We start from the raw sequence: 21998 nt of genomic DNA on the forward strand, positions 1-21998 counted from the left end.
GACTTGTGGGCTGGTGGCTCAAAGCGCACCTCTGGTGATCCCCCATGGCAGTGATTTAGCTACGCAGAGAGCAGGGCCATGACTTAATGAGGAGCGGCCCAAGCCAGAGCAGAATGAGCCAGGCCAGGCCTTCTGGACCTAGGAGCAGCCAACCCCTGTATCATCTAATACACGGAGACTGAGGCTGCCCAGGAGCCCCGCCTGGGAGTGGGGTGGGGGGTGAATATCCATGGAGCAGTGGAAGTGATACAAGTCAGAAAAGAAGGAAGACTCGAAAAGACAGGTGTCAGGCAATACAAGAGAAGAGCAGAAAGCCCCAAGACGGAAAGAAAATGTCTGACAAAAAACCCTAGTTCATAAGCAAGCAGAGAGAATCAGAAAAACAGAAGGACTGATAAAATTCAGAAATTAAAGTACTCTGGGCAAGCATTATAATAGAAAGGAAAACGAACTAGTACTATTCAGTAGAAGAGAGAATCCCACAGGTTCCCCAGAGAGAATACAACAGCAACAACAGAACTTCCAGAACGGTTCAAAAGAGAAAGACACTCTTTTTTTGGGGGGGGGGAGGCAATCAAAAAAGATTTGACTTGCCCAAGGTCACACAGTTAATAAATGTCGGAGGTTGGATTTAAACTCAGGTCCTCCTGACTCCAGGGTCACCACTCTATCCACAACCTAGCTTCGACCTAGCTGCCCCAAAAATACACTCTTAAAAGAACAAATTAGGAATGAATTTAGGTTAAAAAACAAAAAAAAAATTCTCTCAATGCAGAATTAAGCAATACAAACAACAAAGTATGGAAATCGTACAAACAATGGAGAGTTGTTCTCCCAAATCAGAAGCTGTGAGAGACAGAACAGATTTGGAACACAGACTTTGAGAGAGAAAACTTTGGTAGGAGAGAAGCAAAAGGCCACCATGTTAAAAAGACACATGAATCCTATACAAGCCAAAGCATCTGACATCAAAGACAGGATGTGCAGAGAGAACTCAGGCATCGCCCGTCAGAGAAGATTCAAAAGCACGACGCAGGACGTGATACAAGAAAACAGGCCAGAACCCTGAACACACCCAAAAAGGGCACTGATCAAGAGACTCTACAAATTGCCATGAAAAAAAAAAGAAAAAAAAACATGCTTTAAACTCCAAGATTTGTGGTGATAAATGTCACATTGCCAACAGCAACAGTGATAGCGATGCTGCAGGAGCCAGAAGGAAGACCTTCAGCTGTGAAGGAAAAGACAATTAGGATAGGAGAGAATCATCCACAAGAAGCCAGAAAAGAGGGTTGAGAAGTATAGTCGCAAAAGAAATGGAGCTCAGACTACCATCCAAGTAGAAAGGAAACTAAGACATTCAGCGGTAGAGAGGAGAAAAGTCAGCAAGCGACTGAGGAAAGCAAGAACCAGGCCGAGTCCTTCTCTTGGCCTATTTTGCCAGGGATTGTGAAGAAGGTGTAGCTGGGATTTAAAGAGCGACTACTGATGCAGGATCTCCTGAATGGAGCCAGGATTCTATGAATGCAAGAAGAAAGGAATAGAAGAAGAGCTCTAAGGTAAGTCAGCAAGGATTAAGTGCTTACTGTGTGCCAGCAGGCATCGTGCCAGGCACTGGCAAAACAAAGACAAACATGAAACCATTCCAGCACTCTAATAGGAGAGACAGCACATATACCTGAATACACACAAACTACGTATAAAATGATTACAGGGTTTTAGAAGAGCGCCCTCCCTCTTTGGAAGGAGGTACCCCAGCAGTCTGGGGGAAGATGGTCAGGAAAGGCTGGGCGACCCCAGGAAGGAGGCAACCGAAAGACCTGGAGACAGGAGACGGAGCGTTCCACGTGGGAAATGGCCAGTGGGCCGACGTAGCCAGAATGCAGGATGCAAAGGGGGCCTAAAGGGAAAAGGAGGTAAGCTGGGCCAGGCTGGGAAAAACTGGAGATACCGACCAGAGATGTTTCTTTCTGATACACTCAGAGGAGCCAGAACGTGGGTGCTGCCATCGCCACACCACTTATAGATCTTGATCGACCACCTTTGCTCAGTAACCTCTCCTGTTTTGAGGGTCCTTCAATCCAAATTCATCACCCAATCAGGCTTCTTGTAGCTAAGTGACCCTCAGGACGCTCTCCTTCCCTCTTCAAAGACTTCAGTGCTTGGCTTTCTCCCTATCCCAACTCCCACCCTGACAGTAGGGGACTTGACGCTCCCTCAAACACTTTTAACTGCGTGGTTCCACACGTGACGCAGTTCTCGTCACCTCCTGTTGTACTCCACTTCTGCTACAAAGAGACAAACATACGTGATTTTGCTATCCCACTTCTAAGTTCATAAACCGAATTCCTTTATCTGATGATAATCTTTTATCTTCCAGCTTTCTCTCTACGTCACGTGACTCCTGCCGTGACTTCCAGTCCCTTCCTTCCACAGTTTTTTTTCCCTCCGTCACCAGCCTTGGACTGTCCATATTCCCCCTTTTCCTTGACTGCTTCTGTACTCCCTGCGAACATGCCTATGTCTCTCCCATTCTTAAAAATAATCTCAATTGCTCCTTCCCCCCCCACTAGCTATTATCCCAAGTGTGGCTAAACTCCTTGAGATGGACATTTATAAAAGTGGGCCTCCACTTCTTTCCTCTCCTTTTTAAAATTCCTTACAGTCTGGCTTTTGATCTCATCAGCCACCGTAATCCACTCAGGGAGCGCTTCATTGCCGGATTTAATGGTCTTTTCTCAATCCTCATCCTTCTTGACTTCTGTCACTCTTTTCTCTCTAGGTTTTGAGGACGCCACTCACTGTTCGGCGACTTTGCAGCCTCTCGTCAGCCTCCTTTGCTAAGTGTGGGTGTCTCACAGGGTTCTGTCCTGGACCCTGTTCTCCTTTCCCTCCACTCTTTCACCTGATCTCATCGGCTCCCATGGATTCAATTACCATCTCTATGCTAACGATTCTCCTGTCTGCTCATCTAGCTCTAACCTTTCTGCTGACCTCTAGTCTCAAACTGGATGTAGAGGAGACACCTGGAACTTGGCATGTCCAAAACTAAACTTAGTATGTTTCCCCCAAACTTTGCCTTTTTCCTAACTTCCCTATAACTCTTGAGGGTGACACCTCCCAGTCCCCCAGGCTCTCCCGCTAGATGTCATCCTTGACCCCTCCCTTTCTGATCCGTGGCCAAGGCTTGTCGATGTTGCCCGTGACACATCTCTCACATCTGCCCACCCTCTGACACTATGACCCTGGTGCAGGCCCTTACCACGTCATGCCTGGAGCACTGTGACGGCTGCTGGTGGGTCAGCCCGCCACACGGCTCTCCTCACTCCACTCCGTCTTCCACTCAGCTATCAAAATGATCTACCTAAAGCGTAGGGGCCACTAGGTGGTGCCATCATGCACCTGGCCCAGAGTCAGGAAGACTCATCTTCCTGAATTCTAGTCTGGCCTCCCTCACCAGCTCTGTGAGCCTGGGCGAGTCACTTAATCCTGTTTGTCTCAGTTTCCTCATCTGTAAAATGAGCTGGAGGAAATGGTGAACCACTTCATTATCTCTGCCAAGAGAACCCCAAATGGGGCCATGAAGAGTTGGACATGACTGAAAAACAACTGAATAACAAAAAGTGTAAATCTGACCATATATGTCACTTTCCCTGCCTCCTCATTCAGTAAACTCTAGTGGTTCCCCATCACCTCCGGGATCAAACATACAATCCTGTTTGGCTTTTCAAGCCCTTCCTAATCCAGCTCTCTCCTCCTACCTTGTCAGTTTGCTTACATTTTACTCCCCCCTCACTTGGGAGTGATCCCCTCGCTGCTCTTCCGCCAGCCGGCAAACCCAAAACTGCTGACAAGCTAATCTATATTTTCTTATATAATCTCAACTGGCCTCTCACCATAACATTCCTTTTATATCTCTCTAATTGATTCTCTATCCCACCCATTTTGTGGCTATTCCAAACCTCCCCTTACCCTCTCAGCTGAGGACTTTACTTCACAGTTACCTGAAAAATAAAACTGAGGCATACCCTGAAACCTCCCTCCTCTTACATCTTGCAGATGTCTTCCCCCACTATCTCTTCATTCACCCCTGTCTCACATGAAGAAGTGGCCCTTCTCCTTGCCAAGGCAAACCCCTTTCCATAGACCTTAGACCCCATTCCATCCCATCTTCTACAGAAGATCATCTATCAACCCTACTCTTCTCACCAATCTTAAGTCTTTCCCTGCTGCCTACAATCACCCCTATGAGACTCCCCCATCCTCACTGGATTTGACCATCGCTAGCCATTATCTTCTGCTAGCCATTATCTTCTATTTCTCGTACCCTTCCTGGCTAAACTTAAGAAAAAAAGCTATCTGCACTGGGAGGTTCCACTTCCTGTCCTCTCTCACTCTTCTAAACCCTTTGCAGTGTGGCTTCCAACTCTATGCTTCAGGTGAAACCTCCGTCTCCAAGTTTACTAAGGATGGCCAGATCCAGGAACCTTTTTACAACCCTCATCTTTCTAGACCTCTCCACTGCCTTTGACGCTGCCGTCCCCTTCTTCTGCATAGTGTCTCCTCTCTAATGTCTCCTGGTTCTTTTCCTTCTCAGTGTCCTTTGCTAGTTCTTCATCATGTCATGCCCACTAAATGTGGATAGTTCTCAGAACTCTGGCCAGGGCCCTTTTTCACTTTATTCTAGTTTCATTCTAGGCCATCTCTTCAGCTCCCATGGGTTTGATGGGGTGCTTGGACCCCAATTTCTCCCTAGTCTCAGAAACACTGTCTCTGACAAGCACTCCTCAGCCCAAGGACACTGTGTCTAGCAGTTAGTCATGCATGGGCCTCAGCACGACCCTTATCTCTCTCCCTAGTCCAGCTACACAAAGCTGGGTGAGAGAGTGCCGGGCTGCTCAGGTCCCAGCCCTCAGATCATGTCTCTGGAAGCTTCCCAATTCCTTAGTAAGTTCCTGTCTTGGGAGAAAGCTTTCCCTTGTTGCAGAGCATTCTCTCATCAAGACAGAGGGAGAGGGGTGCCTTGCCCAGCCCAAGGACTCTTCCTCCTGCCAGACTCCCAAGATCCATACTTCTGTCATCTCCCTCCCTGTCTGGTATACTCCCTGTACTTTCCCATCCATAGCTCCCAAAGACACCTGGACCTTTGGATTACCTATTCGGTACGCCTGGCATTCCTTTCTCATGCCCTTTTCCATATAAACCCTAGCTCCATCCTCAGTCTCGCAGGCTCCTTAAGAATCCCTGCCTGCTGAAAAGCGTAACAATGAATCTTTGCCACCTTGACTTAAAGAATGCTTGAATCTGTGAATTCGTTCCAGATGACCCGTCCTATACTCCGGTCTTTGAGGGGTCTCAACCTCTCAGGTCGCAACAGGTTCAGTGAACATTTCTATGCAGATAATTTCCACATCCAGCCCAAATCTCACTTCTGAACTCCAGTACTAGATAACCAGCTGCCTTTTGGACATACCTAACTGGGTATCCCTTAGGCATCTCAAACTCAGCATGTTCAAAACAGAACTCATCTCTCTCTGCAAATCATCCCTTCTTGCAAACTTTTCTATTCCTACTCAGGCTACCACCATCCTCCCACTCAACCAAACCTGCAGCCTTGTGTCATCCTCAGTGCCTTATTCTGAATCACACCACGAAGGTGTTACCAAACACTGCTGTTCCTCCCTTCACAACATCGCTCACATCTGTTCCCTTTTTCTCTACATCCCTCTTGGGCTGTCTCATCCTGAAGCGTCCCTCAGCACCTGGGGCTTCTCTGCAGAACCCGCAGCCGGCTCACCCAAGTTGTTCTCTCCTACCCCCCCCCCACCTTGTGGAGAGGGGGTCCAGTCCCACCACCTTTCTGCCCTTCCAGACTTCAGACACCAACACGCCCTTCCCTCTCTACGGCTCCCTTTTAGGTGCGGTTTCCATTATTAGAATGTAAACACCTTAAGGGCTAGGAGTTTCTTCCTCTGTACCTATGTGCCCAGGGCTTGGTACAGTTTGAGTTATTTATACAGGCTCCTCTTCTTCCTTCTCTTACAACAGAGGTCCTAGCTCAGACTCTCACCCCTCTCAAAGGAACTTCTACAAACCTTTCTAGCTGGTTTCCCTGTCTCAGGGCCCTCTGGTCCATCCGCCACTCAGTCGCCAAAGTGATCTCAAAGTCCTGCTTAGTAAACTCCAGCAGCTCCTATGAAAGCACCTGTGTACCCACGCTCCTTCCGACCTTTCCAGTCCTCTGACATGGTCCTCCACTGTGTGTACTCCACAACCCAGCTCTTGGGCTCCCTCATACAACACACAACATTTTCACTGGCTTTCCCCCATACCTAAGGCCCTCCCTCTTCACCTTTGCCTCCCAGCTTCCTTCAAGACTCAGCTCAAACCCCCCCCCCATCGGCAGGAGGCCTCCCCTGGATGCTCTCTCCCCTCCCCCCCTTCACAGTGCCCTCAGTCTGAGATCAGTGTGTGTGTGTGTGTGTGTTGTGTGTGTGTGTCCATCTACTGAATCTAGCTGTTGGCATGTTGTCTCCTTTGTTAGAATGGAAGCTTCTTGAAGCTAGGGACTGTTTTTGCCTTTCTTGGCTTCCCACCACTTAGCACAATACCTGGTACACAGCAAAGCGCTTAATAAATGTTGCTTGTTGACATGAGAGTGGGGAAGGTGAGGGGTGCTGGTGACATGATGAGACCAGCTTATTTTTGTTTTAAAAAGAAAATGAAAGAAACGAGTGTTGGCTGCAGCAGACATATTGGAAAGGGAGGGCCAGGTAGAACTAGTAACTCCGGAAGAGCAGCACTGGGGTGGCCAGGTTTGAGAGAACAAAAAATGACAGCTGGGGAAAGGGGATTTTCCCTAATGCAGTCTTTGATTGAATATCAGATGGCTTCATACCCAGAGAAAGAGGAGGGGGTTGCCAGAAAGTGCAACAGAGAAGCAGAACCATTTGGCTCCTTAAAAAGTTCCATGGTGGCAGAGGTCAGTGTTGGTTAGCTCTAGAACTCCAGGGAAGAAGGGATATTTGGTCCCATCTTGGTCTACAGCTATTTGAGTGATTGGGTTCTCAGGGTCCTGATAAGCTAGTAACAGCTGCTAACTGCATGGCCAGAAGAGTGTGACTGGTGGAGCCAACTTTGAGCATGAAGTCCTAAACGCCAAAGGTCTGGTGTCTGAGGCTACGGTCTGGGCAAGGCCCTAGACAGGAGAGGCCTGGTGGGGGGCTCTTGGGTGGGGCAGGCACCGGGAACAGGGGCCGCTGCCAGCTCCCACGGCGCAGTCCGGTGAGTTCCATGCGGGAACTACCCTTTCCTCTTCTCCCTCCCTCACCTCCGAGATCTAGTGCTGGCACACTCATTGCAGGCACCAGCCTTGTTTAGGCCCTCACCACCTTTCAATCGGTCTGCATGCATTAGGCGCTTACTCTGTGCCAGGCAGTGTGCTAAGAAAAGAGGCGAAGGGTCGTGGGCTGCAAACAAACGAGCTCTGCGCCGCGGGATAAATAGGAAATCATTAAAAGGAGGTCAGCTCTGGAGCCAAGAGCCGTTAGGGAAGGTGGGATTTTAGGTGGGGCTCAGGGGAAGTCGGGGAGGTCAGTGGTCAGAGCAGACAAGGGCGAGTGTCCGAGGCCTGGGGCGGCCAGAGACTGTAGAAGGGTGATGGGAAGCCGGGAGGCCAGGGTGCCGGGGGGGGGGGAAGGGAGGGGGCTCGCTATGAAGGGCCACACAGCGGGTCACAGGGAGCCTCTGCAGGAAAATGGATGAGCCTTGGCTTTAGGAAGATCGAGGTAGGGGCGGAGGGAGAGACGAGGCAGGCAGACCCCTCCCCCATCCCCCAGCAGCTATGGCCTTAGTCCGGGTGCAGGGTGACGAGGGTCTGCACTGGGACGGAGGGCAGAGCAGGGCACGTGGTCCAGCCCTTCTGGTTTGTGGATGACTGAGGTCCGGGACCTAACCACTCCAGTGAGCAGGGGCTGCACACAGAAGGTGATTAATAAATGCTCCCTGGCTCGGCCTCCCCTAAAAAAGGATGACCTTTTCAAAAGTGGCCTCCTCGGTCAGGGTGCTTTGCTCCGGGGGCGGGACCAGGGAGGTGGGAGAAGAATAACCAAGGAAAGGAGTTTTCCGAAGTGTGAGCACGTTGCGGGGCCGGCTGGGGGGTAGGCCAAAAGGCTTCTCTCCTTTGGCCCTCAGTTTCCCCCTCGTGCCACAATACCAGTCACAGAGACGTCGTCCGCGGCCCCCCGCCCCCTTCCGGGCCCCCCTCAGTCCTTCCTAGCTGTGCGGCCTGCCTGGTGGGAGAGGGGAGGAGGCCAGCGGCGCAGCGCGCCCCGCCCCCCCTCCGTCCTTCCCAGCAGCTCGGCCTGCCTGGTGGGGGAGGGGAGGAGGCCAGCAGCGCGCGCCGCGCCGCGCCCCGCCCCCCCCGGGCGGCCCGTAACTCACAAGGACTCTAGGTGCTGCAGCTGCTGCCGCTGCTGAGCGTCCCGCCGGCGCCGCTTCTGCTCCTGGCGCCGCTGCTGCTCCAGCTCGGCCGGCTCCCGGGCCCGCTTGGGGGGCGGAGGCATGGCCGGGCCGGGCCGGGCCGGGCTGGGCCGGAGCTCCCCGCTGCGGCCGGGGGGAGGGGAGGAGGAAGAGGAGGGAGGAGGAGGAAGAAGGCGCCCTCACTTCCTCCGGCCGCCCAGCCCGGGCCCCGCCCCGTCGGGCTCCCGGCCCCGCCCTGCTCCCCGCCCCTCCGCGGGTCTTCGGGCTCGGGGCCTTTCGTGGCTGGCACGTGGCGCTCGAGGCCAGTGAAGACCCGTGTTCTGGGAGCCAGAGTAATGCCCCGGGGTAAAGTGCCCCCTCCCGACCCTTTGCTCTGGGGGACCCGGGGGCTTCCCTTCCTTAGGGTCGGGGGCATTCCAATGCAGAGGGAGGGCTGCTGTCAAAACAGTGAAGAGGGATGAGGACCCGGGCCGGGGGTGAGGGGCGGGCCACCGGTGCAGGGTCAGCTCTCGGGGAGGAAGGGGAGCATGGCACTGACCGGGCGGGCAGTGGTGTGGGAGGGGGCTGGAAGTTGGCCTGAGGGCGCTGAAAGCGCAGAACGACACCGCCTCCCTCCCCGTGAGGAGGGGAGCATAAGTGGGGGGCATCTGCAAGACTTCGCAACTGACTGGATGTGGGGGACACACAAGTAATGATCTGTGAGGGAAAATGAGGCAAGGCTTCACAGATGAACTAGCGAGTCTGAAGATCAGTCAGTTGACCAAGAGGCATTTAGTAAGTCCCTATTATGACTTGTGGCATTGTGCCAAGTCATTGGGGGGCAAATAAAAGAAATGAACAGCTCCCTTTCACAAAGAGCTTACTTCTAATGTGGAAGACATCAAGGACACATAATTATATACAGAATTAAAATAAAGCTAATAAATACCAAGTACCTAACTTCAAGGTGGTTTGGGGGATCAGAAAAGCCTTCACTAAGGTGATGCTGAAGCTGTACCTTGAAGAGAGGGAATCTGTAAGGCAGAGGCTGGAGGGTGTGCCTTCCTGGGATGGGGGACAGCCGATGAAAAAGCACACCCCTGCCTTACGTGAAGAGGCAGCCCTGCTCTTTGCCACAAGCATCCCATCCCATCCACTTTCCCCCAGCTGATTGCTCCTTCTATCATCCCCACTTTCTCACTAATCTACAGTCTCTCAGTCTACCCACTACTTCTCTACTGCCTATAAACATACTTCATCCTCAAAAAACCCTCCCTTGATCCTTTTATCCCTGCCATGGTCCCATATCTCTTCTGCCCTTTGTAGCTGAACTCTTTGAGAAGGCCATTTGCTTCCTTCTCACTCTCTATAATCTGACATCTGTCCTCTTCGTTTAACTGCTCTCCCCGAAGTTACTAATGACCTCAATTGCCACTTCCAATAGCCTTTTCTCAGTTTCATCCTCCTGGACCTCTCTGAAGTCTCTGACACTGTAGAACACCATATCTTCTCTGATAGTCTCTTTTCTCTAGGTTTTCAGGGCATCTTTCTCTCCTAGGTTTCCTCATACCTACCTGACTCCTCCTTTTCAGACTCCTTTGCTGGATTTCCATCCAGATCACACTAGGATAACCCAGGGCCACAGGACTCTATCCTAAGGCCTCTTCCTTTCTCCTTCTATTGTTAAGTTGTTCAGTTGTGTCCCACTCTTCAAGACCCCATGGATGCCAGGCCCTTCTGTCCTCCACTATCTTCCAAAGTCTGTCCAAGTTCATGTTCACCATGATGCTATCTGTCCATCTCATCCTCTCCAATCCCCTTCTTTTGCCTTCAATCATTCCCAATGTCAGGGTCTTTTTTTTTTTTTTTGGCTAGGCAATGGGGTTAAGGGACTTGCCCAAGGTCACACAGCTAGTAAGTGTTATGTATCTGAGGCCAGATTTGGGCTCAGGTCCTCCTGAATCCAGAGTCGGTGCCCTATCCACTGCGCCACCTGGCTGCCCCAGGTCTTTCCCAGGGAGTCCCATCTTCTCATTATGTGGCCAAAGTATTTAAGCTTCAGCTTCCAGTAATAGTGTGAATTAAGTTCTTTAAGCATTGACTGATTTGAACTCTATGTCCAAGGGGCTCTCAGAAGTCTTCTCCAGCTTCATAATTCAAAAGTATTGATTCTTCGGTGCTCAGCTTTCCTTATAGTCCAACTCTTACAGCCATATATTGCTAATGTAAAAGCCATAGCTTTGACTATCTGGACCTTTGTTAGCAAGGTGACATCTCTGCTTTTTAGTATGATATCCAGATTTGCCATAGCTTCCTTTCCAAGGAATGAGCATCTTTTAATTTCGTGGCTACAGTCATCATCTACAGTGATCTTTGAGCCCAAGAAAATAAAGTCTGACACTGCTTCCATTTCTTCTCCTGCTGTTTGCCAGGAAGTGATAGGAGTAGTTGCCAAGATGTTAGGGGTTTTTTGTGTGTTAAGCTTCAAGCCAGCTTTTACACTCTCCTGTTTTACCCTCCTCTAGAGGTTTCTCAATTCTTCTTTACTTTCTAAAGTCAGAGTGGCATCATCAGCGTATCTGAGATTGTTGATATTTCTCCTGACAACCTTAATTCCAGCTTTTGATTCCTCCAGCCTGGCATTTCACACGAGGTACCCTGCACACAAGTTAAATAAATAAGGTGACAACATACAGTCTTATCATACTCTGCTTCCAATCTTAAACCATTCAGTTACTCCATGTTCAGTTCTAACGGTTGCTTCTTGACCTGCATACAGGTTCCTCAGGAGACAAGTAAGATGGTCTGCTACTCCCATCTCTTTTGAGGACATGCCGCATTTTGTTGTGATCCACACAGTCAAAGGCTTTAGTGTAGTCAATGAAGCAGAAGTAGATGTTTTTCTGGAACTCCTTTACTTTCTCCATTATCCATCGAATGTTGGCAATTTGGGTCTCTAGTTGCTCTGCCTCTGAAAACCAGCCTGCTCTCTGGTAATTCTCGGTTCACATAGTGCTGAAGCCTAGCTTGTATAATCTTAAGCATAACTTTTCTGGTGTGTGAAATGAGTGCAATTGTTTGGTAATTTGAACATTCCTTGGCATTGCCCTTCTTTAGGATTGAAATATAAACTGATATTTTCTGATCTAGTGGTCACTGTTGAGTTTTCCAAATTTCATAGTGTACTGACTGCAGCACTGTAATAGCATCTTTTTTTTAGGATTTTAAATAGCTCAGCTGGCATTTTATCACCTCCACTAGTCTTATCGTTAGCAATGCTTGCTAAGGCCCACCTGACTTCATTCTCCAGGATGTCTAGCTCTAGATCAGTAATGGTTATTGGTGATGTTAAGATCTTTCTTGTGTATTTCTTCTGTATATTCTTGCTGCCTCTTCTTAATCTCTCCTACTTCTGTTAAGTCCCTATCATTTTTGTTTATCATGCCCATTTTTGCATGAAACCCCTCCTTGGTATCTCTAATTCTCTTAAAGAGATCTTTTGTTTTCCCCATTCTCTTGTTTTCATCTGTTTTTTTTATATTGTTCATTAATCTCTCCTTGCTATTCTCTGGAATTCTGCATTCATTTGAGCACATCTTTCTCTTTCTCTTTTCTGTTTTCCTCTTTCCTTAGCTATTCATAAAGCCTCATCAGACAGCCATATTGCTTTCTTGCTCTTCTTTTTCTTTGAGATGTTTTTTGTTGCTGCCTCAGGTACAATATTGTGAACCTCTGTCTGTAGCTCTTCAGACACTCTACCTACCAGATCTAATCTCTCAAATCTATTCATCACTTCTACTTCCTATGCATAAGGCATGTTATTTAGGTCACTTCTATATAATCTGGTGGTTTTCCCTACTTGCCTACTGAGCCACAGTCAGCTCCAGCCTAGTTTTAATTGACTGTATGGAGCTTCTTCACTTTTGGTTGCAAAATATATAATCAGTCTGATTTTGATGTTGACCATCTGATGATTTCCATGTCTAGAGTTGCCTTTTAGGCTGTTGAAAAAGAGTGTTTGCTATGATCTGTGAGTTATCTTGACAAAACTGCATCATTTTGTACTCCAAGGACAACCTTGTCCATTTTTCCAATTATCTTTTAATTTCCTGCATTAGCTTTCCAGTCCCCTGTGATGGATGTGACATCTTTTTTTGGTGTTATTTCTGGAAGGTGTAAGTCTTTATAGACTTACTTTGGCCTCTTCAGCATCAGTAGTTGAAGCCTAGCCTTGTATGTTACTGTGATGATGGATGGTTAGCTTTGGACTTGAACAGATATTCTGGACTAAATAGCCTGCTGAGGGGTCTGCCTGCCTCAAGTCTCTCCCCACTCCAGTCCATTCTCCATTCAGCAGCCGAAGGATTTTCCTAAAGTTCAGGTCTAACTATGTCAATCCCTGACTCGATAAACTCCAGTGACTCCTTATCATGTCCAGGGTCAAATATAAAATGCTTTGTCTGGCATTTGAAACCCTTTATAGCCTAGCCCGCTCCCCTTTTCCAATCTTCTTACACCTAAAACCTTCCTGCCCCCACCCCCTGCTTCAATCCAGTGATGCTGAATTCCTAGATGTTTCTTGTACAAGATGCTTCTCCATCTTCTGATTCAGAGCCTTTTCTCTGACTGCCCCTCATGCTTAGAATGCTCTTTCTTCCTCATCTCCACCTCCTGGCTTCCTTCAAGCTTCAGCAAAAACCCCACCTGCTACAGGAAGCCTTTCCCAAGCCCTCTTAATTCTAGCGCCTTCTCTGGATTGTGTCTCCAAGCTGTATACAGCTTGTGGGTACAGAGTTGTTGGCATGCTGTCTCCCCCTTAGCTCTTTGAGGGCTGGGACTGCCTTTTACCTTTCTTTGTATCATCAGTATGTAGTAGCACAATGCCTGGCACATAGTAGGTGCTTAATAAATGCTCGCTGACTGATCGGATAGAGACAAGTCAGGAGATGGAGTGCTATGTATGTGTCATAGAGAGAAATCTTGTTTGGCTGCATCACAGAGCTCAGGAGGGTGGGTAATTTATTATGAGGCCTGAAAGCTACCCAGGTTATGTGAAGGGTTTTTAAACCATCACAGAGTCTAGCTTTTATCCTAGAGGCAACAGGAGACATTGAAGTTTGTTGAGTAGAAGAGGGAAATGGTCAGAACTGCACTTTGAGGAAAGTCACTGGCAGCAGTGTGAAAGATAGACAGGAATGAGGAGAGCCCAATTAGTAGGCCATGGCAACATTGAGGGAAAAGGTAAGAACCTGAACTCAGGGCATAGCTGGAGCAGTGTTGGGGAATTTCTCAGCCTGGATTCCTAGAGAGCCCAGTGAGGGGGCAGCTAGATGGTGCAGTAGATAGAGCACCAGCCCTGGAGTCAGAAGGACCTGAGTTCAAATGCAGCCTCAGACATATGATACTAGCTATGTGACCTTGGGCAAGTCACTTAATACCAATTGTCTTGCAAAAAAAAAAAACCCAAAGGAAAAAACCAAAGAAAATCCAAATCTAGAGAGCCCAGTGAGAATATAATCTGCCAGAGACTAGAGGCAAAATAAACTGAAAGGAAAATAAGTGTAGCGGGGCACTAGGAGGACTGCTCCTTAGTAGCAGCTTCAGCCGAGGTTTATACAGCTTTCTAAGGCCCCGTAGAATACCCAGGCGATCGGCAGCATTCTCGGGGTGGGAGTCACTGGACCAAAGGCTAGTGTTCTGTCACACAGGGAAAGCAGATCACTTAGGCTCCTGTTACTGGAGGGTGTGTCACCCTGCACGCTCCAGTTCTGGTTGGTGGCGCTTACAGCTGACCAGCTAGATAGCCCCTCCCTGAGGAAGAACAAGGTTGATATTTTGGTCACTCAGTATATGTCTAAAAGGTGCTCTCTTCCTCTGCACTTCCAGCCCTTTCTCCCCTCCCCCATACTCCTTTTGGATTGTAACAAATTGAGGCTGCACAATATCGATGTTCACCTAGGCCATAATCAAGATGATCAGAGCCAGGTAGAGCCTTTAGGAGGGCAAGCATAGCTGGTTGGGATAGTTCTCTAGATGGGGTGTTTCCCAGTGGGGAGATGGGGGAGGGAAGATGGGGATGGGGAGATATCTTTTAGGGTGGGAAGGCTGGTGTTGACACAGAATGGGTAATAGCCTGGCTAGCTTAATGTACTTAATGTACTTACTTAATCACCCCCTAGGACGAAAAGGAAAATCTTGAATCTGTTGTTACAAGGTTGAGTTGAGGTGCTCATCATGTGGGATCTAGTGAAGATCTCTGCTCAGCAGACTTTGAGGGTCTTATCATTTCTTATGGAACAATATCTAATAGTATTCCATTACATTCATACACCACAACTGGTTCAGTCGTTCCCCAATTGATGGGCATCCCCTTAATTTCTAATTCTTTGCCCCCACAGAAAGAGCTGCTGTAAATATTTTTGTACATGTGGGTCCTTTTCCCTTTTTTATGATCTCTTTGGGATACAGCCCTAGAAGTGCTATTGCTGGGTCAAAGGGTATGCACAATTTTATAACTCTTTGGGCATAATAACTTTTCATTTTCAATAACCAGTCTGCTTTGTTTTCATATTTTCAATAACACAGTCTGCTGTGCTGTTTATAAATCCAAAAGAAGGGGGCAGTTAGGTTGTACAGTGGATAGAGCAATGGCCCTGGGTTCAGGAGGACCTGAGTTCAGATCCAGCCTCAGACATCTAACACTTACTAGCTGTCACTTAACCCCATTACCTAGCCAAAAAAATAAATAAATAAAATAAATCCAAAAGAAGTTTTTGGTAGTACAGAGCATATACCTTTTAATACCTAAAACATCCATTAATCAGAAGAGCACTATATTTTCTAGGCAAATAAGTGATAACTAAAAATTTTAAAATCACAGCTTCAGATCAAAAGAGGAGCTAACCATCATTAGAATAATAAAAATGCACCACACTATTTGATAGCATTCCAAAACTCAACAGCACTATATACCGTATTTTCCACATTCACAATGCCAGCAACTATAAAGATAACACTAAGATATATGAAGTCCTGGACATAAAACCGAAACCCTGGGCTTATGAGTCCTGCTGGAGATTCTGATGTCTGGCAAAGATCATGGCCCTATATTGACTCTGAGTAAAAAGTCACAAGTTTTGTGTTCTCTGTTGTTGGGGAATCAAAATTGAATTTCATTTAAAAATTTAAGAGAACCTTTATATACTTCTGATTACCTTTTAATTAAGCTTCATTTCTACACTGTCACTCTAGGCTGGCTTTAATTCCTTTTCAATCTTTTGTCCTAACTGATAAGCTCTCATTAAGCTGTTCAAATCACTCTTTTCATTACTCCATGTTGCTTCAGTATTTCACTTTCTTTCTAATAGTTTTTTTACCTTGTACTCAGTGCTTTCAACCTATTTCCAAATCTAGTTTCCTTTTACTCCATTGAATCATTTTTGTAAATTATTCCAATTTTCTCATACAGCTCAAATTCATTGCAAAGCTTTGCTTTTAAGTGATCAGGGCTAAGCCTTTCAGGTTTAGTGGCAATTTTTCATTTTGCCCTATAAAACTCTGACATTTTGGGTTCTTATTTCCAAACTTGCATGCATGATTCTAGCCTAATTCCTTGGGTGACTTTAAAATATATATATATATATATATATATATATATATATATATACATATATATATATATATATATATGTATATATATATACATATATATATGTATATATATATATATACATATATATATATAAAATCCAATTACATATAATAATAATTTCTAACATTTCTTGCCCCTCCTTACCCTCCTCCCTCCTTGAGAAGGTAAGCAATGTGATATACATTATACATGTGAAATCATGCAAAATATATTTCCATATTAGCCATGTTGAGAAAGAAAACACAGACCAAAAAACAACAAGAAAAACAAAGTTTAAAAAAAGTCTGCTTCCATCTGTATTCAGAATTCATCAGTTCTTTCTCTGGAGGTGGATAGTATTTTTCATCATGAGTCTTTCAGAATTGTCTTAGATCATTGTTTTGCTGAGAATACCTAAGTCATTCACAGTTGATCAACATAAAATATTGCTGTTACTGTGTACAATGTTTTCCTGGTTCTACTCATTTCACTTTGCATCAGTTCATGTAAGTCTTCCCAGATTTTTCTGAAACCATCCTGCTTGCCATTTCTTATACCACAATAGTATTCTATCACAATTATATACCACAACTTGTTCAGCCATTCCTGAATTGATGGGCTTCCCCTCAATTTCCAAAACTTTGCCACCAAACAAGAGCTGCTATAAATATTTTTGTACATATAGGTCCTTTTCTTTGGAATACTGACCTGATGATTTTGTTTCTAATTTACTTAGAGAATTAAATTCTGGTAAATGATTTAGAGAAGCTCACTGTATTGTGGTAAACCCAACTCTGAAAATTAAATCTTGTCCTTTTTTTCTTTTTTTTTTCTTTTAGGCAATTGGGGTTAAGTGACTTGCCCAGGGTCACACAGCTAGTAAGTGTCAAGTGTTTGGTCTGAGCCCGGATTTGAACTCAGGTACTCCCGACTTCAGGGCCAGTGCTCTATCCACTGTGCCACCTAGCTGCCCCTTGTCCTTTTTTTCTTAAATGTATTTGATATTGCCTTCAAAGCCTTCGCTCAAGGTAATTTAAATGAGAATATTTAAGAGGACAATATAATACCTGTTAGGTGGTTCTTAGGTACTACATAAGGTTTAGCTACTGGAAACTTAAAACTACAAAATTTTTTTAAAGAATTTTTCCACTTTTAGAGTCACCAAATACAAAACTTTTAAACTGGTTTCAGTTTCCTGTAGACTACTACACATTGTTTTACTGAACAGATATCAACACAGACTCACAGAAAACACAGGAAACAAATACTTTCATTGCTAACAACATTTGGTCATATAGCCAGAAATCTAAAATGCATTCTTCATTTAGAATAAAGGTTAAAGTTTAAAAATTAAAGAATCTTTTTTTGTGGGGGGGGCAGGGAACTTTTTAGCCATATCATTTTGTCCAAGAATTTGAAGGTTTCATTTCTCTAGTGTGTGAAATCATTACCTTCCTTTCCCTAAAGAGCAGTAAAATCTTCTACTTTCCAGGAAAGAGAGAGAGAAAGAGAGAGACAGAGACAGAGAGACAGACACACAGAGAGAGGCAGAGAGACAGAGACACAGAGAAGGAGACAGAGAGAGACAGACACAGAGAGAGAGGGGGAAAGGGAGAGAGAGGGGGAAAGGGAGAGAGAGAGACAGACACACAGAGAGAGACAGAGAGACAGACACACAGAGAGAGGCAGACAGAGACAGCAGAGACAGAGAAAGGGACAGAGGGGGGGAGGGGAGAGAGAGAGAGGAAAGGGGAGAGGGAGAGTCGGCGGGGGAGAGAGAGAGAGAGCGAGAGAGAGAGAGAGAGAGAGAGAGAGAGAGAGAGAGAGAGAGAGAGAGAGAGAGAGCTATAGGTGCACTTGCTTGCAAATTTCACATAGTCCCTTCTTTTAACAGTCCGAGGGAAGTGCACTCCCTGAGAAGGGTTCCTTCCATTAGCTTCACCAGGCTGCCAAAGTGGTGCATGATACAAAAAATGGTTAGGTACTCTGCTCCAAACAGCCTTTTCGTTAACTATAAGTGCTATCAACGTGTGGTGATTATTTTCTATTTTTTGGTAGTTGGTGGATCCTGGAGAAGCAAAATAGGGCAGAGTAGAAGAGCAGTTTTTTGAGATGGAGGATCGGGGAAAGAAGACACTCTTTAGTTAGCATTGGTCTTATCCTACAGAGAGGTGTCTAAATCACAGAATATCAGTTGGAAGGGAGCTCGGAGGCTACCTGTTGTAAACCTATCCAAACAGAAATCCCTTCTACAACACACCTGTGGTTATTCAGACTATGTTTGAGAAATTACAGAGGAAGGCACCTCCCCCTTCCAATTTCTGTCCCTATCTGTAGAGGCCTGCCCATGGGCCTACCCATTGAGACCTGCTGGGTCATGACTGTGTTATACAACATGTCAACCACCTCTTTTTAATCATCTGTAGATCTGATAAGTTTGCTGTTTATTTATGCCTTTATTCAAGTCTTTGACAAATACGTTATTCAACATCAGGGCAAAGGTCGGATCCCTCTAAATTGACATCAGACCCTTATTGGCTGGTTTTTGGGTCCCAACATCCAACCAACCTTCTAATCTTGTGGACAAGATGAGCATAAAAAAGCTCTGTAGTCAATTTTAAAACAAAACATTTATTAAACACTTACCACGTGCCAGGCACTGTGCTAAGTGCTGGGTATACAAAGAAAGCTCCCCCCCCAAAGACTTTTCCCTCAATGAGCTCACAGTCTAATGGAGGAGGGGACAGCATGCATAAACAAGTTATGGATAGCATACATCTTAGATAATCAGAATGGGGAAGGCACTAGAATCATCTGTTCCACTAGAGGAGAACAGGGGCTTTTTAAAGAAGCCCTTCTTTGTATCTGTTAGTTTAGAGGCAGCTAAATGGCGATGGCTAGGGTGGCACCTGTCTAGTCTCAGATAGTTTTGTCCTTCGTCCTTTGTTTGTGCAGAGGACCAATGACATCATGGGGCCATGTCTTGACTTGGGCTTGGATTGGATTTCAGTGAGGCAGAATTGCACAACGTTGTCAGCCTCACTCTTTCTTCCAGAGTCACTGAAGTCCAGTGGCAGGACAAAAGTCAAGGCAACTTTGGATGGCCTGGGATGTGGAGGATGACCTTGGTGTCTTCAATGTCTCACTAAGCTCTAAGTGTACCACAGCACCTGCCTCAGCTGACTTCATGGCTGTTGGAACAAACTGTCCTCATCCGCCCATTTTACTGGGGGAAGTCTTCACATTCTGGGAGGCAGACACCCCCTAACTCACCAACAGGCTTGAGGCTCTTTAGCAAATCTTTGGAGATGGTTTTACCAGGGTGTGGCTGAAGCACATGCTCCTTGGAGCCGAAGGTGAGAGCTGGGCTAACGGTGGCCACTAGAGGCGCATGAGCAGCCCTGAAAGGGGCTGGACGAGCCCTCACAACAGAGGTGTTAGTCCTTCCTGAACATATACCAATGTCTTGACCTGCCCACGAGCAATTAATGTTTCTCTTATTTTTAGGTCTATATTTCTGCAAAGAGTGGTTTGTATAGTACTTGGGTGTGTTTTAGTAGACTGACTTCCAAATATTTTAAAGCTTCTGTAGTTATTTTGCGTGGGACTTCTTTTTCCAGCTATACCTACTGCGTTTTATTGGATACTTACTAGCTGTGATGGAGAAGTTATTTAATCTTTGCCTCAGTTTCTTCATCTGTAAAATGGGAATAATAATAGTACCTGCTGTCAGGGTTGTTGTGAGGATAAAATGAGATAATATTTATGAAGCACTTTGCAAACTTTAAAGCATTATATAAATGCTTGCCACTATCCTTAGCAGGGTTCCCCGCTCATAGTAAGTGTTTAATAAATGCTTGTTGACTTGATTTCTTGACTTTGGATCAGTTCATAGAAGTCTTCCCTTTTTTCTACATTCTTCATTTCTTTGGGCACAGTCATATTCCATCACTCTTCTGGATCCCAAGATTTTGGAGTTTCCTAAATACTCAACTCCTACTTCTACAGCAGCCCATACCTTCACAGTCACACTACTGATGGAAAGGAGTAGTGGATACAAGAGCCCACTGGGCAGATTATTTGTTTACTTTAAAAACCACTGGATTCTTAAAGCAAAATGCCTCCTTTTTGGCTCTTTGGGAACAAGGGGCCTCCCTTGAGCAGCTCCAGAGGTCTGATCTTCTGAGCATTAATATTTAGCCAGCCCATAAAACAGGGACATGTCCCCTAGGAATGTTCACTCCTTTCTTGGAGAAGATTTCATACAGAGGCACAAACAGTGAGGTTTTTCAAATGCTGTTCCCAGATGAAACTGTCCTGAGTGCATCCAGCTAGCAAGCATTACGCTGTCTCATTTTCTATAGGTAGTAGGGTATGGGGCTTGGAGCCAGGAAGAACTTAAGAGAAATCTTACTCAGTTGTATGACTTTGGGCAAGTTACTTAGCCTTTTTATTCTGTTTACTCAGTTTTGAAAAGGAGTCAATAATATGTGCAATATATAATCTGTGTGATCCCAGGATCTTGACTTTGGGTGCTACTTCCTTCCCAAGCTTCAGTTTCTTCATCTGTAAATAAATACAATAATAATTGTAACACCTACTGTATGGGGTAATTGCAATGAAAATCCTAAACAAATCAATCATGGTCCTTAAACCCTGGAAGAAGTGTTCCAGGGCCTCCTCAATGACTCTCATAGCCACTCCGGGACCATATTCCTCATGGGAACTACCAAAAGGATGAAGAAGGCCCATTATTTAGATTTCCATACCACCTGCATTGGTTTCTAAAGGTGAAGCACACTTCAGGTGTGTAGGGAGTAAGCAGAAGAACATTTCCAACTTGCCAGGCCCGTGGTAGAAGCTTAATAAATGCTTGTGGAATGGGACTGGATAGTTACAAGGTCTGCTTCAGAATCCCTGAACTTGAGAACTGTGCAGGTCGTAGGGGCCAGCCAGCTTCACCTAGACAGGAAAAGGAACCGTCACTAGAATCTTCCAGAGCATGGGGGGGGCAGCCTTAGACAGAAGACCTCCGGAAAGAGCTGGGGAATGGGCTGCCTCAAGTGGCTTCCCGTTCCACTCTGGGACAACTCCCATTCTTAGGAAGTCTTGCATCTCCCAGTCTTTGCCCTTTGGGGCTAAATACGGATCGAAGGAGTGCCCAAAAGCTCCTGCTCCAGAAGCAGGTCTAGGTGGCCTGGTTAGAAGAGATCGGGCATTCATGTTTCTTAATTGCAATTAAGAACAGACACAGAGAACAGTTACTACTGTTTTCTTGCCCCGCAACTGTCCTTATTCATCAATGAAGTCAGAGAATATTAAGCAACCGAGGCAGCTAATAGATATGCCTGCCTGGGAGAGCTGATCTGGGGCAAATGTCCGTCCCTCTTTGGGGCTGCACTAGACTCTGGCTTCTGGGGTCCCTTCCAGCTCTAGGTCTGGGGTCCTCTGATTCTGAGAGTCAGGGCAGTGCAAAACAAGAGCGCCGGCTCAGACGGTGTGATCCTGTGTGCCCCTGGTTCAGTCACTTTCCCTGGCCTGGCCCCACGCTCATACGTGCTGTCCAGGACGCCGGGGGCTAGACAGTCGGCCCCGTGCGCTCCTGGGTGGTTTGGGGAATGCAAGTTCGCCTAGAGCTGGGCGTGGGCGGGTCGCCCCGGCTGGGGCTGCTATCGACGGCTCCTCCCCCGCAGCTGCCCGCCACGTGGCTGGAGTCTCGAAGCAGCGGGGCCAGGGGCTGTGCCCCCCCCCCGCCCCCGCTAGCCTTTTCCCACGCCCCTTCTCGTCTGGCCCAGCGGGCTGGGCGGAGGGGAGGGCCGGCCCTCCGGGATCCCCTCCCAGGCCCCGGCCCGGCCAAGACCCGCCCCGCGCGGCCCGCCCTGGGGAGGAGAGAAGGGGCCGGGCCGGG

At 46.8% G+C, this 21998-nt stretch overlaps 1 protein-coding gene across 1 annotated transcript in view; it reads right to left on the bottom strand.

Annotated features, from left to right (window-relative positions):
- The window catches only part of RP9 (RP9 pre-mRNA splicing factor), a 37131-nt gene extending 28483 nt beyond the window's left edge, over window positions 1-8648 (bottom strand). Inside the window, exon 1 of the mRNA XM_020968969.2 lies at window positions 8443-8648. Coding sequence (XP_020824628.1) covers window positions 8443-8564 — 122 coding nt within the window. The 5' untranslated portion in view covers window positions 8565-8648. The remainder of the gene's footprint in view (window positions 1-8442) is intronic.
- Window positions 8649-21998: the final 13350 nt, after the last annotated feature.

This window comes from Phascolarctos cinereus, unplaced genomic scaffold (genome assembly GCF_003287225.1).
Source record: "Phascolarctos cinereus isolate Bilbo 61053 unplaced genomic scaffold, phaCin_HiC Scaffold_4;HRSCAF=312, whole genome shotgun sequence".
NCBI lineage: Eukaryota > Metazoa > Chordata > Mammalia > Diprotodontia > Phascolarctidae > Phascolarctos > Phascolarctos cinereus.